General features: G+C 21.9%; 6 protein-coding genes across 6 annotated transcripts; 4 read left to right on the top strand and 2 right to left on the bottom strand. All coding sequences in view use genetic code 6, as the record gives it.

The window, feature by feature from the left end:
* Positions 1–1,238: 1,238 nt before the first annotated feature.
* TTHERM_00716050 (coproporphyrinogen III oxidase, aerobic protein) lies at positions 1,239–2,736 on the top strand (the record flags this gene model as incomplete). The annotated part of the gene is made up of 7 exons (XM_001031962.1): positions 1,239–1,277; positions 1,327–1,365; positions 1,449–1,524; positions 1,587–1,660; positions 1,734–1,824; positions 1,911–2,051; positions 2,180–2,736. 7 exons carry the CDS (start codon positions 1,239–1,241, stop codon positions 2,734–2,736), a joined length of 1,017 nt encoding a protein of 338 aa, XP_001031962.1.
* A 629-nt stretch (positions 2,737–3,365) lies between these two features.
* TTHERM_00716040 (transmembrane protein, putative) lies at positions 3,366–4,040 on the top strand (the record flags this gene model as incomplete). Its single annotated transcript, XM_001031961.3, has 1 exon — positions 3,366–4,040. One exon carries the CDS (start codon positions 3,366–3,368, stop codon positions 4,038–4,040), a length of 675 nt encoding a protein of 224 aa, XP_001031961.2.
* A 3,736-nt stretch (positions 4,041–7,776) lies between these two features.
* TTHERM_000716039 (hypothetical protein) lies at positions 7,777–8,125 on the top strand (the record flags this gene model as incomplete). The annotated part of the gene is made up of 2 exons (XM_012800186.1): positions 7,777–7,941; positions 8,003–8,125. The coding sequence occupies 2 exons, from the start codon at positions 7,777–7,779 to the stop codon at positions 8,123–8,125; spliced, it is 288 nt and encodes a 95-aa protein (XP_012655640.1).
* Positions 8,126–8,327: 202 nt separating this feature from the next.
* Positions 8,328–10,766, top strand: TTHERM_00716030 (cyclin-dependent kinase-like Serine/Threonine kinase family protein; the record flags this gene model as incomplete). Its single annotated transcript, XM_001031960.2, has 4 exons — positions 8,328–8,822; positions 9,565–9,639; positions 9,808–10,307; positions 10,424–10,766. The coding sequence occupies 4 exons, from the start codon at positions 8,328–8,330 to the stop codon at positions 10,764–10,766; spliced, it is 1,413 nt and encodes a 470-aa protein (XP_001031960.2).
* Positions 10,767–13,841: 3,075 nt separating this feature from the next.
* Positions 13,842–15,387, bottom strand: TTHERM_00716020 (uridine kinase; the record flags this gene model as incomplete). The annotated part of the gene is made up of 5 exons (XM_001031959.3): positions 13,842–13,948; positions 14,011–14,080; positions 14,146–14,243; positions 14,387–14,807; positions 15,124–15,387. 5 exons carry the CDS (start codon positions 15,385–15,387, stop codon positions 13,842–13,844), a joined length of 960 nt encoding a protein of 319 aa, XP_001031959.2.
* Positions 15,388–16,310: 923 nt separating this feature from the next.
* TTHERM_00716010 (transmembrane protein, putative) lies at positions 16,311–17,456 on the bottom strand (the record flags this gene model as incomplete). The annotated part of the gene is made up of 1 exon (XM_001031958.3): positions 16,311–17,456. One exon carries the CDS (start codon positions 17,454–17,456, stop codon positions 16,311–16,313), a length of 1,146 nt encoding a protein of 381 aa, XP_001031958.1.
* Between the last annotated feature and the right edge of the window lie 572 nt (positions 17,457–18,028).

Raw genomic sequence — 18,028 nt, 5'->3', positions numbered from 1 at the left:
ATAAAGAATTAAAAGGTTAAATATTTTAAATCCATTTTGTTTTAAAATCATAAAAAATATTTAAAAAGAAACAAATAATTTAAATTTAAGGTTATTTTTATGGATTTTTTTGGTATTTTTTAATTAGTTTAATATAAATATTATTACATGCAATGCTTCTCAATGATTTTAATCTAAATTATTAAAATATATTAAAAAAAACTTTTTATATATTATGTAATTTATCATAAATTTTTAATATGTACCAAATGGTCTAATAATTTTAAATAATAATATAAATTGATTAAGAATCTAATTATTTTTTTATATTTTTAATTTGAATAAATCATGATATTATCATATGAACTTATAAAATTTATAAAGTATCCTGTTTATTACCCAAAAAGAAATAAACAGCTATAATTTTAAGATTTTTAATATTTGTATACTAACTTTAGAAGAAAATAACATCAATAAAATAATAATTTTTGAATAGTAATAATTTGCTTAATTGAAATTAACTTTTTAAGAAATTTATTTACTTAATTTTTCAATATATTTATTTTGTACATTTATTTATCAAAAATAGTAATCTGAAAATTGGATGAAAAAACATAAGTTGATTCAAGAATTTAAAGTTTTTATTTGATATTTTTAAATTTTTAATTCGTAAAAATTAATATATGGATTAATTAAATTTTATTAAATGAAACATAAATATCCTTAATTCTATCGATGAAAAATAAAAACTAGCAAAAATTTTATTAGTTTATTGGGTATGTTTGAATTTGGGTTAAAGATTTGGTTATGTTTAAAAAAGGATATAATTTATTTGTATTGTTAGACATTTTCACTTTTATAAAATGACACATGTTTTTACATTTTAATTACGATTTATGTTTACAAATTTATCTTTCGATATGCTGTAATACCTGTTAAGAATACTAAAATACTCACATGGAATCATAACTCACATCATTATAATAAAATATTTATGCTAGTTAGGATTTATTTAAGATTTTATTGTTTCAAATTGTGGTTATTAAAAACTAGGCTTTTTGATTTCTTCATCAGAAATGTAAGACATTTGCCAGGTTTATTTAGAAATTTACTTTAATTTAGATTTTCTGGAAGAAATCTTTAGATACTGCAAATCTTTTGGTTTTCAAATATTACTTTAATAAACATTAATTTATATAATTCATAGTTTTAAAACTAAAATTTTATAAATAATATTCTAAAAGTAAAGATAGTAAAAGATGATATCATCACTACTTAAATTTTTGGCTCCTTAAAAAGTAAAACTAAACAAATATTAGCTATTTTTAAATTCATTTTATTAATTAGAAGGCTAAAAAGACACATGTATCAAAGGAAGAAGCTCTAGTAATATATTTATTTATTGAACATTAAGAAAAATGAAAAGAGTTTAGATTGCAATTTGATAATTAATGAAATTATGTTAATAGGAAAGAAGAAAGAAATTTGAATAGTTTGTTCTCGACTTGTAAAACCATTTTGTTTAAACTCTTTAGAAATATGAAAGTAATTCTACTTTTTGTTTTTGCTTCTCAAAATTTACTATTTTAAATCTAAATCTAATAAAGCAAAAGCCGTCTTTTTGAGAGATGAATGGTAACGTAAAGACGGACATGGTGGTGGAGTCACTTGTGTTCTATAGGTACTTACATTAATTTAACTCAGATTTTATAACCATATGAGTTTCATTTTAAATTTTCTTTTTTATTTATAAGGATGGTAACTTTTTTGAAAAAGCTGGTGTTAATACTTCTAAGATAAGTTTCCCATTCAATCATGGTATTGCAGCAAGCATGAAAGAAAGAGGTAAATATTCAACTGTTAATTTTTATGACAAGATCAACAAAGCAAATGATTTATGATTAAATTTTAAATTTTACTTTATTATATAGGAAAAGTTTTTACTGATGATGAAATTAAGAGATATAATATATATGCAAACGGTATCTCCCTAGTTATTCACCCTATAAATCCTTTTGCTCCTACCGTTCATGCAAATTATAGATGGATGGAACTTTATGATAGAGAAACCAGTAAATATTACAACCTTTTTATTTTATTTTAATTAGAATGAATGAATAAAAAATAAAATAAAATTTTATTAAATTTTAATTAAATATTTTGATTATAATAATTTTGATAATTTATTTTTTTTAATTAGACTAAACTGTTGATTGCTGGTTTGGAGGCGGTGGTGATTTGACACCTCACTATCTTTTCGAAGAAGATTGTAAAGAATTCCATCAAGGATTCAAGAATGCTTGTGATCCTTATGGATAAGACCTCTATAAAAAGCTTAAAAAAGAATGTGATGATTACTTTTTCATTAAATTTAGAAATGAGAGAAGAGGTATTGGAGGTATTTTTTATGATGATTTTTTGATTGAAGATTCTTGGGACAAAACATTTGAGTTTGCTTAAAAAGCTGGTTGGGCAACTTTGAATAGTTATAACACTATCTTAGAAAGAAGAAAAGATACTCAATATAATGAAAAGAATATGGAATGGAAGCAAATACGTAGAGGCAGATACGTTGAATTCAATCTTGTCTATGACAGAGGTACTAAATTTGGTCTTTTCACACCTGATGCTAGAATTGAATCCATTTTAATGAGTTTACCTCACGTTGCTAAGTGGGAATATATGTACAAAATAGAAGAAGGTTCAGAAGAAGAAAAAATGCAAAAAGTACTTATAAATCCTGTTGACTGGATATGACAAAATTTTAAAAATGAAAAGAAAATTGTCAATATTTTCAATGTTTTTTACATATTTGTTTAGTTTATTCAAATATTTTGAAAAAATATAATTCAAACTTTATGATGTATTTTTAATAAGTAAATTAAGATAAATAAATGCAAACGAAATATTTAAACCATTTTTGTATTTCTCAACTTCTGTTTGCTTTTTTGTTTATTTTTATTATAATGTAAAAATATTTATAAAAGAATTAATTTGAATATTAATTATCCTTTGTTAAGTAAAATAAGCTAAATAAATAAATATCTAACAAAATATATTAAACAAATTTTATTAAAGATAAATCATAGGTTGAGTGTAAGACTTATTTTAATTAAAGAGAGATATAAATTTAAAGCAATCTTATATTTATCAAAACCACAAATTTATAATAAATAAATCCATTAGAACCATTCTAAAGTAATTTGAAAATAATTTTGGATAATTCAGTTTAATTCGCAAAATGAATTCTCTTATTTTTAGGTTTTTCAAAAATATTTTAAGTTCAACATGACACATGATATGACGCTTATGACATAAATTTGATTATTTCGAAATTTTTCTACTATTTTTGACAATTTTTGAAGTCAAGTTAAGTAGAAAAATGTATGCTTTATGCGAGAAAGAAAATAATAAACCTAATTTCAATTTATCTGCAGCCATAAAATAAATCCAAGCAATACAACTTTAAAAACCACTAAAAGGTAAATTTTATCTAATTTATATATTTTTTTTGTGTTTTTACAAATGATTGCTCTGATACTTATTACTTATTAAGATTGAAATCAGAAAGTGATATAAATTAATACAAATTATAAAAATTAGCTTCTAAAAAAAAAGTAAAACAATCATATTAAATGAATCCTAAATAGGCTGTTAACTCAATTGCAGGAATTATCTGCTTTGCTGTCTTACTCTTGCTTTTCTGGTGGAGCCATCATCATCGTCCTCATGACAAGGACTATCACCCTCCCACTGCTGATAAAAGATGGACTGTTTACAACCACGAAGTTTGCAGAAATGCTTGCCCCGTTGCTGAATGCACTACTGATGATTGCGTTGCTGCTTTCAACGCTTTTGACAAGTACTCTCAAGATGACTCTAACTGCTAAGGTTTCTGGAGCTGGTTCGAAACTGCTCAAGCTGATGATCTTCTTCCTGACTCCTTCTACTATTGTGGTCACGGTAAGAAAAACGAATGGTAAAAGAATGCCCAATCTAACTCATAATATCTCCAAATTTGGTAATGCAACTGGGGTCCTAACTGCTCTGAACAATAATGATTAACCTAATAAAATAAAATAAATATATAAATAAATACATTAATGCACTTAAATTTGGCATAGTATGAAAGTTTATATTGATTTTTATACACTAAAATAAAATAACAAAGCTTGCAATACAAATCACATAAAATATATATTCCTTTCCTTTCTCAATCAAAACATGCATTAAGAAATACTTATATAAATCTTTAATACATTTGAAATCTTATTATTTCAATATTGAAAATCTTTTATCTAATTTCAATTCGTCTTTATGAAAATAAATAAATATACTTCCAATCCTAATTAATATCTATATGGTAATAATGATAGCAAAATTATTATTTTTTGATGACACCAAAAGCATAAACTAAGATAAAAAATTCTATTTTTATAAATCTAGATATAGCATGAAAACATTACTCCAATTATCATCCAAAATTTTTTATCAATAAAGTTAAGCTTCATTTTATTATTTTTATTATATTGTAAGATTTTCGATGATCAAATAAGAGTAATTAAAATATAATGAGAGTAAAGATATTATTTTGAATGAAATACAATAAATTTTGAATTTATTATTTTTTTTAAAAAAATTCAAATAAATATTCTAAATCATATATTTTTTATGAACAATTTGATTTAAAATTAATTTTTTTCATTTATTTTTATTTTTTTGTATTAAGAATAATTTATAGAAATAGTTTTAATTTTAATAGTCCTAAAATAAATAATATGTAAATTCTCATTAAACATAATCCAAAAAGTTTGTATTAAAAATTTAGCGATAATAGATAATTAAGGCCTATTCTGAGAGAAAAATTTTTTGGTAGGTTTTAATAAATGAGAATATATGGTATAAAATTATTATTTTATTGCTTTTGAAATCAAAGCTTATTAATTAAAAAAAAGATATTATAAAGTCTTACAGAATAAGATGCATTTTCTCTTTTTGTGTACTTTTATTTAAAATTCAAACATTTGTTAAAGCAAAAACTTTATTTTGATTAAAAAAATTATTAATAAATATTTTAAATTAATTTTAAACAAATAAAAATGTTTTTAAATATTTATTTTTTTATATTTAGATTTGAAGGTTTTAATAGCAATTAATAATTTAACTTGATATTTATCCAAAATAAGGTTATTTGATTTATTAAATTTTAAAATTATATGAAAAATTTATTAACTAAAATTAGATCTAAAATATTTAAATTTTGTTCATCTAAAAATGATTAAGAAATATAAAATCAACATTTATTTTTAGAATTGAATGATTATAAAGCTAATTTAAATTTATTTAATACAGAAAGCACATATCCTTTCATAAAAAATATATATAACTAAATATTATTTGTATTATCTGAAAACTTACTTTAAAATTCTTTTAAACAAATTATAAATTATTTATAAATTTCTTTACTTTAAACATTTTATTTTTTATTCATTCTTGATTATGCTTTTTCTGAATATTAAGGAAACTTTTCAAGATTTTTCTTTGCTTATTTTTAATTAGACATTTTTGTTACAATTTTTAATTTTTTCAATTATTTTTATGAAAGCTTACTTGCTTAGAAAATCATAAAATGTTCTATGTAAACAAATCAATTTATTTTTGTTGCATTTAATTTGATGTTACTAGAAATATTAAATTTATTTATCTACAAAATAGATGGATAAAGTTAAATTGAATTTGGATGCAATTTTCTTGAAACTATTTTTGTTTAATTTAAAGCTCAAAAATCTATCGCTTTAAATGAATTTTTCTTATAAAACCAACTAAAATAAAAAATATTAAAAGAATTTAGCTGAAAATTTAATAAAAATTTCTGATAATTTATGTTGAATCATTATTTTGTATTTTTTAGCATAAAAGTTTATTGAATGTAGAATGAATTATGGATAATATGAATAGCCCATTAGATAGAAAATTAATCTTTTTAAATATGCAGCACACGTTTTATAGTTTTTTTACACTATGATATACTTGCTTTGTTTAAATGCCACTAGAATGTAAATGAATTTATAAAATTCTTTTTAGAACTTTTCTGATAATTGTTTATAAAAACAAAAATCTCTGTTTTGTAATTTAATTTATCTTACATTAAAAATATAATTGAAATTAGCCATTTTAATTATGATTTTCAAATAATATTTGCTATTAAATACCTAATAAACTGAAAGATAATTATACTTTACTTATTATGAAGAAATATTTGTTGTTGGAAGCATGAAAAAAAATTAGGTAATTTTTATAAACTTTTCTTGGCATATTTTTCCTTATTTATCTTACTTATGGGATTTATTTGCTAAAATTACAAAAATAGAAAAATTTATTTAAAAATGCTACTAATTTAGTTTTCACAAATAATATACAATGATATTATCATTAAAGCTGTGTTTGCTTTTAATTTTGCTATATTTTTTAATCATTTTTGGCTATTTTTTCAGAAATAAATTTATAGAAGAGAGAAATGTCTAAACAATTTTTTAATGAATCAATTAAATGATGAGTACTAAATTTTATTTAAATTTCAAAATTTTAGTGATTTAAATTATCAAATTTTAATGGAAATTTTCATGAACAGTTGAGTAATTAAATTAATAAAGCAAATAGATATTTATTTTATCAACTAATTAAAAAATAAGTTGATTGAAATAAAGCAGACAAAAATATTTAAATCATTAACATAATTTTTTAATCGTTGAATAAAATATGCAGATTATACTCAATATTTCATATTTTAAACCATACTAGACTCAAATAAACATTTTTTGTTAAGATGGATATTATGATTGATTACAATCAAAAAAACGAAAAGAAGTTTAGTAAAAATTGAAAATTAAGGGGAAAATTGTTTTAAAGTAAATCTAACTTGTCAAAATTAAGGCAAAAAAAAATTTAAATAGATTGAAATTTAGGAAGTCTGGAATAAATTTGGTTTTCAAATTTCTTAGTTCGATTCTTCTACGAATTGAAATTATAATGAAATTACATTTAATTCAAATTTGTTTATAATGTAAAGATGCTTATAATATAAATAGTAGAAGATAATCACAGTAAGAGACTAAAAATATTAAATTGGTGATGTTAGTTTTTACATTTAAAGATTATATTCTTCTAAGTAATTTAATAATTAAATTACATTAGATTATTCAGCGAATATCAAAAAAATTAATTTCTATTTGTTGTAGTAATCTCATGGATTTAATCTTACATTGAAAATGAATTAAAAATGAGTTTAAATAATCTTTATATTTGTACGTGTTTAAAAATATCATTAAGATAGATATTTATGAGATGGTGGGGGTATTCATGATTTTAAGGTTTATTTAAAAACATAAAAATTGTGATAATTTAAATTTTAAAAATACATTAATTAGCTTTCCTTTTTTATTTCTTGAGTGATCAAATAAATTATTTTGATATATATGGTAAGACTAAAAGCAGATAAGTGTTATATTTTGATGTGATATACATTTTTTTGATGAAAGTATTTGCAAAGATAAAATAAAGATATTAGATTAAATCAGATATATGTGAGGAGTTGAAGCAATTAAGTTTAGTATTTCCTATTAATAAATTGATTCGAGCTTATTAAAAGTGTATATTTATAATTGTAATTTTGAATCTATAAAATTTAGTTATTTTTCAGATTTTGATAAATCTTTTTAGCCACAATCAACTCATCGAAATACCTACACCAATGAATTTTAATTTTTGTTTGTTTGCAAATTCTTAGATTGTGATAGAATGCCTTTTAAGAAATCGATTTAGAAAAAATAGCTTTCTTTGTTTTTTTGCTTGTACTACCTAAAAACAATCAAATCTGAAATAAATAAAAAAAAGAAAGAAAAAAGAAAAGTCAACTCTAAAAAAAGTAAAAGAAAGTAATTTGTAATTAAATACCTTTTTAGAGTGAATTATTTGAGAAACAGTAATTCAATATTTTTTGAACAATCTCACTAATTCAAAAAAGGATTTTCACGCAAAGGGAAATAGAGAGAGAGAGCAAGCTTTGTTATTGTGCATTTAAACATTTGTCAATATTGCTGAATAAAATATTTATTTATTTATTTCTCTCCATCATTCTGTAGATTGATTAATTATCGTCTGTCTGTTATTAATAGATTCGTATAAATAATAAATAGCTAAGTGAATCCCTTAATAAGGATCTAATTAAATTATTAAGAAATTCAATTATTGAATTAAATATATTTTTGATTTTGATTACAAGAAAGAGTTAGAAAGAAAGATCCTTCTTAAATAATTTGGCCTTTGATTTGTAATACTTAAAAAAATATATGGGAAATTCTAAAGCAAAAAATCGTAGCAAAAGTAAAACTAATGATATTATTAATATACAAGAGAATTAACCTTTTAATGTAAAGAGACATATATCTATATAACTGGATCCAAAAACAGGGTAATATATTGGGATGCCATAAGAATGGACTTAGTATAACTTGAAAATTAACTATGATCGCAAGAAAACTATAGTCACTAAAAACTTCCCTAAATCTGTGCGGGCAAGCAAATTGCCTAAAGAAATTATAGACCTGATTACAGGCGTTTCTTTGACTCCCGAAACAAACTATAGCCCTTTATACTCTTCCTAATACACTGCAGAGAAGATTACATAGGAATGGGATGAGATAGTGAGGGAAAATGAGTAATCCAAAGCTATCTAATAACCTAGCTTTCAAGATTACAAAGATTTAGTTGAGTATATTATATAGAATGATTAGCCAAACAAGGAAAGACTTAGTGAATATGAATTCAATAAGCGAGCTGAAAATGTAAAAAATATTATTTTTTATACTCAAAAACCTATTTAATATATTCAGTTTTTTATTCACGCAAACTAAATTTTACTTTTTGACAACATGAAAAAGTTGAATCACATTAAAGAAGATTAATATTCATTAAAGATTATTATAATTTTGCGGATTACTTTACATTTGATTAATGATGATTCAAAAGAAAAAATGATACAAATATTTATGCCATAAAAGTATAATTAAATGATTCAAAAGAGTGAAAAAAGAAAGATATATAGATAGATTAATTGATATAATTTAATTGAGAAAATGATTAAAAAAGTATGCGAGAAAAAAAAGTTTGAGAGAATATTTGATAAAAGAGATAAAAGAATTTGGATTGATGAATTATCAAAATAGACTACTTAAAGAATAAATCCACTATATTTGAATGCTAAATTTAAATAATTTAGCTAAATTAATAATTTACTACTACTAATGTGATTTTAATTTAATGTTAAATTTTTAAGTAGAAATTTATAAGTTAATAATTGGTCTACAAAAATCGATTGAAATGAGTGCGAATCAATGCTAATAAAAAAGATCATAAAATGCATACTTATTAATTTCTTTTTTAATTGTAAATTAAAAGTTAATTTTTACAGATAGCTTTTACTAAATGTGTAAACTGAAAAAAAATAATAATAAATTAATAAATTATTGATCAAATTTATATTTTTTTTTAATATTATTATAACTTTTTTATGTATAAAAAATTAAGATATAAATAGAAGAAAACGACCCTTCGAATCATTACGACTTCTTATCTTAAATTGGAAAAGGGGCCACTTGCAAGGTAAACAATTAAATAAATAAATCTAAATGAAAGTTTAAATGAAATACACATCACAAAAATCAGATTTAATTTCATTTGTTCTTTGGATACAGAATAAATACTATTTAGCTTACTTACTAACAAATCAGCTAGTACATTTTATTAATTTTCTATTATTTTCTTAAAAAGGTTTACAGATGTAAAAACAAACAAACAGGTTAAGAATGTGCTATGAGAGTCATTCGAATGCTCAATCCTGACTAAATCGAGAAGACTAAAATGGAAATTCTGCTCATGAATGAAAGCAAAAATAATAATATTGTATAATACTACAAATCTTACATTTATATGGATGTTATTTTTATGGCTATTGAATATATGAACGCTGGTTCTCTCACTGAGCTAATTTATGGTAATTTTAGTTTCCTCTCTGAGCAGATGGCTTCATATATTTGCGAATAAATACTGTTTGGACTCTTTTTTATTCATAGAACTAACTAAATACACAGAGATTTAAAATCAGACAACATTCTTCTCAATTAGAATGGAGATGTCAAAATTGCCGATTTCGGTTTCGCAACTTAGCTTACAAGAGAACACTTTTCCAAAAAATCTTAAGTCGGAACCCCTGCTTGGATGGCACCAGAATTAATTTTGAGAAAAGATTATTCGTAAAAAGTGGATATATGGTAATTATTTTAATTTAATTTTGTTTTCTTCAATTTGTTCTATTAATTACGAAAACGAATTTTCTTACCAAATTTTATAAAGATATTTTAATTGTAAGCACAAATTTTTAATTTAGGAGCCTAGGTGTAATTTGCATTGAAATTCTCGAAGGAGAGCCACCATACATAAGAGATAAACCAGCTAAAGCAATGTATTATATCACCAAGAAGAAGCCTCATAAACTAGACGCCACTAAATTTTCTTAAGAAGCTTGTGATTTCGTTAGCACATGTCTCAACATAGACCCACAAGAAAGGCCCACTGCATAATAATTAATAAGCCACCCTTTTATTTAAAAGCACTGTAAATCAAGAGATCAGTCGAAAATTCTCCTTGCTGATCTGCTACTATAAAAGAAAAATATTAAATAGAGTCTGATTGATTTTGATTAAGAGGCAAACCCTATTGATTCTAATTGAAAATATAAAAATTTAGTCTCTCTATGTAAAAAGTTACCAACCTAAAGTTAAGTAAGGCAAATACCACTAATTTAACAAAATTGGAGTCTTATAAAAAAAAATAAAACTGCAGCTAATAAATATATACTTAGTTAATGAAAATACTCTTAAAACTAATTCTAATTCTATTCACTTGAGTAAAAAAAACATCATTTTAAAAACAATAATAATCTTCAAACAAAATAACAAATAAATAAACAAACAAACAAACATCCCAAATCAAATTCGCTTGATTAAATTAACAAATTTAATATATAAATTAATGGTAATAATATATAAATTTTCTCACTATTTCAATATCTAATCTAATTTATATCATATATAGCACAACTAATTATTTATAACTCTCTTACATACAGATAATCAATCAACACTATTCTATATTTAGGCAACAAATAAATTTAAATTTTAATCAAGCAAGCTAAGAAAAAAGAAAGAAATCAATTTTTCAAAAAAAAAAAAAACGAAATAGAATTTGTCTTTGCATTTAGATATTAATGCTTGCCACTGTTTGGAAAAAAATAATAAAAGAGTATAGAAAATTAAGCAAAATTAATATAATGTATATATATAGATATTTCTTATCAAATCAACTTATAATTTGTCTATCTATTTATCTATTTTTTACTATTATATTAGAATTATGCCTTAAATCTATTGTACTGTATTGTATTATATTTAGATCATGTAAAGTTCTTTTCACTTCTATTAATACACTAAAATAATTCTCCTATACAAATTTTATTTAAAAATAATTAAAGTTCATTTATTTTTGCTATTAAAAGAACTAAAATAAATCTTCTATTTTCGATTCCATCAATTCAGCTAAACAAAAGCTTGAAATAAGTGAAATTTAGTAATATGAATTTTCTGATCTTATATTCAGCTTGGTTATCTCAATAAATATTTAATTTTTACCTAATTTTTATAAATTTGAAATTCTTAATTATTTTCGGCTGGCTATACAATTTTATGAAAAGAACATAGTTTTTAACCACGAATTACAATCTAGTACTATAGTCAACATTTGGTTAATTAAACTAATTACAATATCCCAAATATATTTTTATCTGATTCATTAAAATTTTGTGAATAGATTCTTTCATACCAATCTTACATTTTGCAGATATATCAAAAAAAAAAAAAAAATAGAAAATAATTAATAAATAAATAAGTAAGTATTATTTTTTAATAGATCTTTAATTATCCAAGTAAATTAAAATGCAGGAAATGTTAAGCATTAAAACACAGATAGTATTTTTGATGATAAAAATAATTTAAAGTATAAAAATATCTAAGTTTAAATAGAGTTGAATGAGTAATCATAATAAATTTAACTTACTAATTTAATAACTAGAGCAGTTATTTTTAAATTAATGTAAAAATGATCGTTTAATAAAAAGATATTGGGTTAATGTCAAGCTATTAATATTTTAATTCATCAAAATTTTTCTATTAAAAATTATTAAAATAAATTGTCATCCATAAACATGCGAAAATTTAAATCAAATTATTTTGATAAGAATGTAAGCAAACAAATTAAAAAAATAAACAAATAAATATTTATGATTTTCCCATAGCAGGTCAAATTTATCATTGTAACTCGATTAAGATTCCTTCTATGGAAAAAAAAAATTAATTATTAAAAATTAGATTATCTTTATTGAATTAAAAGGAATTGAAAAAAACTTTTTTATTTACACATTTCTTTTCAGAAATAAAGAATAAACAAACATTTTTAAAAGTAAATGACAACCAGTTTTTCTTAATCAATACATAATATTATATGTAAACTAGGATGAGTAATTATATAGAAATTTTTTTATGATTGCTCGAAACCTAAATGTTAAAAACTTTATATTATTTAAAAGTATTTTGCTAAAAGGAAGTAGTTAATTAAATTCTAGAAAATTTTAATAAGAAAATTGTAATTATTCGAGTTTTTTCTCTTAAAGTTGTAATCATTTTTAATAAAATAGATTTTCCAAGTAAAATTTTAATTCCTATTCTAATTTCAATCTTAAAATTAAATCTAGGTTAAAGATTATAATTATTGCATTTTATAAAATTAAATTAACTGTTCAAAAAATAAATAACAATTTCTTCTTTTAAATACTTCTCAACAAGCGATTGAATACTTTGAAAAAATGAATTAAAATAAAATATGAAAAAATATAGATTCATTTAATGAAAACAGTTTTATATACATAATAATTTTAAATTTTATTATCCTCTATATATTTCTAAATAATAACAATTTTCAATCATATTCTTTTTAATTGAGAAACTATCTAATAAATTTATTCTTTTTCAACAAATTGAATTTGTTTTCATTCAATCAAAATTTCTGTTTTTTAATTTTAATAGAAAAATAATTACAAATAATTGATTTATTAAAGAAATTCTATTTTCAATTTTTTTGAATGATTTTAATATTTTTAGCACAAATTTATTAATATTTTATAAGCTTTTTCAGATTAATTTTATTAAATTTAATTATAAAAAAATATATTTTTTTGTATTTAAATTTCAATAAAAGTTTGAATTTTTAGTGATTTTCTTAAATTTTTCCAAATATTAATAAAATCTTTAGTTATTTATTTAGTTTTATTAATATTTAATCTCTATTTCACATTAATTCAATTTTAATTATATTAGATAATAAGTTTACAATGATTTTTATATCAAATTGTTGAAAATAAATTATTAAATTTTCATATCCCTTTTTCAAATACTAAAAAATAATTTAAAAAATTAAATTATTTTATTTTTAGGAATAAATGTTTCACATTATCTGTTGAAAAATATTAAAAGTTTAAATAATTTTTAAATATAGTTTGAGCATCTAATTAATATGTTGGTCAATTACTAATAGTAAGTAATTCAATTTTCAATTAAATTTGCAAATTGATTGATATATTTATATAAAATATAATAATTTATACATAATAAAAGTGCTAATTTTAATTAATTAGATTTCAATTATTATTTTAACTATCAAGATTATTTCTATTATGTTTATTTTATTTCCTAAAATCAGTTTTATTGGCCTTATTTTACTTTTTATTCTACTCCCCTAGTTACGATTTGGTTAATAATAACTTCTAAAGCAGCATTATCTAATGAACCAAAACCTGCAAGGACTTTTATTTAAAATATTAAGTTAATTTTTAATGCTTTTTTACTATATAAATAAATAAATTACTTTCTTCTTGGTAAGAAGAAGAGTAACCACCACCGTAGTTAGGAATGATAATATCAGCATACTTCTTTGACTAATTTGATTAATAAAATTATTTTTTAATAATTTTTCTTAAATATTAAATAATTTTGTGCTTACAGGAAGAGTGTATTTTTCGAAGCCAATCTTGGTGTATTTTAAATATCTTTGAACAACATTTTCAATATCTTTACCTCTAATGCAAACATCCTTATAAACTATTAATAAATAAAAAATCATTAATATCAGATATTTTCAAATGATTTCTTTTCTTTTTTGGTATTAAAATGCACTTTGTTTTAGCTTTAAAAACTTGTTTTATTTTTATGCTCAAGTAAATTTTATATAACTAAATATTTACTTCTTCTGCTTAATCTAACATCTTCATCAGTGTCGAGGAAAAGCTTGAGGTTAAATAATTCTCTGATAGGTTCTTGTGAGAAGATAAGAGTACCTTCAACAATAATGACATCTGCAGTTCTATAATTTTAAGTTTCCTTAGAATACTATTCTAATTTCATATCATAAACAGGAGCATTAAAAGGTTTCTTATCGATCAAAGTAGTAAGAGCTTCCTTGAAATGAACCCAGTCAATAGCATCAGGTTCATCATAGTTGTAGTTCTTTTTTTGTTCATCTTTATTTTAATTTTAATCATTTTAAGGAATCTGTTTATAGAAGCTGCTTTGGATGAGATTTGCAACACTAAGATTATGAGTCTTTAAGGAGTTGTAAATTAAGTTTGTAATAATACTTTTACCAGCAGAAACACCTCCACAAATCTATTAGTAGAATTAATAGTAAAAATTGTTATAAATTTGTAATTTTTATCGAAAAAAAGAGAAATTTTTATTGATTGATTCATCAAATTTTAACAATCACTCAAAAATGAGTTTGATTTTGCTAATTTCAAACCTTGTTTCAATTAAAACATGTTTTTTTCTAAAAATTTGGAATCTCAATTGTGCTAATAAATAATCTTTTCAAATGAGTTTGCTAACTTTTGAGTGTTGTAGGAAATTTCGAATTTAAAGTGATATTTATTTGCTCCCATTTCAAAACTACTATCGTATTAAAAAGAATTAAAAATATAATTACACCAATGACAAATGCTTTGCTGTTATCTTGTAAAGTCATAGGCTTAATAGAAGCAAGACTATTCAAAATAGTGTTGTTAAAGGCTGGTGATTAGAAGTAGTTAATTTGGACTTCCTTTTTATTTTAATTAGTCAATTTAGACTTATTGCTGAGGTTGCTTTTTTCGTCATTTTGTTAGACCTAGGCTTGGGTTTGAGATTCTTCCTTCTCAGTTTCTGATTGCTAAGAGTTAACTTGTTCTTTTAAGTTTTTTAAGAGATCCATTTTTATTTGTAAATTGCTTGTTTTTTATTTATCTTTTTGTTTTATTTAATTGTTTATTATTTTAAGACAATATCAAATTTTATATTTGCAAGATATTATATTTATACACTTCCCAAGATTTTTATACTAAAAACAAATAAATTAATAAACTAATAAGTTAAAGAGAGACCGATTGAGTGAGTGAGTGTCTTTACATCCAAGCATGGTGGGGGTACTTTCTAAAATGCTAATAATTAATTAGCTCATTATATTTTTTTATAAATAATTAATTAATGCTTTGATCAGATAAGATAGATATATGATGCAAAGAGTTAGTGAAATATATAGATACTACTCCTTTATTCTATAGCTTATCTTTTAATCTAGCTGAACTATTACAAGATAAAATAAAGTCATTACTACTTACCCTAACCACAACCAATTTCATTATTTGCCTAGCTCTAAACTGCTTAGCCTTAAGTCAAGCACCCATTTCTCAAAATTAATAAAATTCATAAAGAGGGGTTTTTACTAGTAACTACTTAGGTCTAACTACAGTAGATTTGTTTTCAAATTAGAGTAAGCAAATTTATAAAGAAACCAACACTAATTTTTAGAAAATTCAATTTGTTTTCTGTTTGGTGAAAAAATTTAAATTAATTTAAAGAATTTTTGATTATTTTAATAAAAATCGAAGCAGAGCAAGATACAAAATTGAAGATGATAATAAATTTTACAAAAAATAGTCCTTTTTTAACAAAATTTTTTAAGTAATTTATTAATAGATCAATAATTTATTTGATGTTTAAAATAATTAAAATCTCACAATATACTAAAAAATTAAACAATCATTTTAATTTCTAATTAAATTATTGTTGAATTGATTTAAATTTTATGACAATTTTGAACATAAATATTAAACTAAATATATTAAAAATATAACTTCACTATTAATTAGTTGTTGTTGCTGATACTGCTTATTATTGGCTAGACAAGAAGGAAGGATTGAGTTTATTTATTTAATTTATAACTTAATTGTATTTTTCTGTTTGTTAATTTTTAGAGTAGATTTAAGATTGCAAATATAGTGCCTAGAGGTTATTTTTATCCTTGTCAAGAACTTGTTTGACGTATTTTTAAGATAGATCAGTTTAGTGGTCTAAAAGGAGCTTAGCAGCAATTATTTGGTCTGGAATCTGTTTTAGTTAACTTGGAGGGAACTTTTTGACAAAGGAAATTAGATAATCAATTTCTTTCTTATCTAAGAATTTTTCTTTGTTTAACAAATCGTCAATACGTTCAGCCATCAGAGTAAAATTATTAGTAAGTTCATAATTCTTAATTTGCTAGACAGCAGCTCTGTAATATTAAGAAGGATTTAAGGCTAAGTAATAGTTCAAACATTTATCAGCCTCTTCAAATCTGTTATCTAAACTGTATTTTGTACAAGCGTTGTAAAACTCATCAAAATAGAAAGGTTTATCCTTTCCATAGCGCTCACAATTTAAAGCCATCTAACGGATTAAGACATCATCAACGTATTTGCGATCTATTGCCAAAGTGTTTTTCAAGTAAAATGCATACTTTTCATATTCACATACTTAACTTGCAAACATTTGTATTTCACGTTCATTAGGATATTTCTCACATAATTCAACTGCGATTTTTCTAATTTCTCCTGTAATCTATTCATTTAAAGATAATGTTACATTTTCTACAAGGAACTCATCAAGGTTTTTCTTAATCTCCTCTAAAGTAAACTTTGAACTATCACTTTAGTATGCCTTTTTGAATTCTAATAGTTTCATAAGTATCTTGAATTCATATCTATTATCGTATTCTAACTTTTTCATATATGCAAACCCTAATAAGCCATTTAAAATTAAAAAACCAAGGAATATCCTTAAAGGTTTTTTTTGGAACTTAACTTCTTCAGGTTTTTGCTATTAAATTATTTGCTCAGTCTCAGTAGAAAATCTCTTAAAGCTTTGGTTCATCAAGCTTTTTAACTGGCTATGTTGAAACTTTTGCAATTAACCATACTTCTTGGAGGAAAAGCCAGTTATAAATTTAGTTGTTAGCCTAAACATTTTATCAAAATATCCTTAACAAAATAAACAAAATACAGATTTTTTAGTTATTAAAAATTTTAAAGGATCAAAGGATACGAATTAATTTCTTAAAGATTCTAATATCTTCATCAAAATTAAATATCAAAAGTAGAAAGTTCTTTTTTCATTCATTCATTTTCATCTAATTAGCTGATTTAAAATTTTTTATTATGTATAAATACACTTTATTTCAAAAAATATAAAATATTTCTTCAATTAAAATAAAATAAATTACTGAAAAGGATTTCAAATTTATATTTTTAAATTTAGAAATGCTATTTTTAGAATAAAATAAATTATTTTTGTTTAAATCTAATAATAAAAAGTAGATAGATATTTCATCAACAGAATTAATATTAAAGAAAAATTATTTAAAGTAATAATTTAATCCAACAAATTAATTAAAAATATATTACTTCAAAAACTCAACTTGATAAAAATTAAAACTTTTTATCACAATTACAAATTTATCAACTTAATATTTACATGTATTTTTAGATATTAAATTTTAGTATAATGGTACTTATTAGGTATTGTATTAAATATTAGAT

Source organism: Tetrahymena thermophila (assembly GCF_000189635.1).
Source record: "Tetrahymena thermophila SB210 genomic scaffold scf_8254377, whole genome shotgun sequence".
Taxonomy (NCBI): domain Eukaryota; phylum Ciliophora; class Oligohymenophorea; order Hymenostomatida; family Tetrahymenidae; genus Tetrahymena; species Tetrahymena thermophila.
Note: the sequence above shows the minus strand (reverse complement) of the source record. Positions and strands in the feature narration are given on the sequence as shown.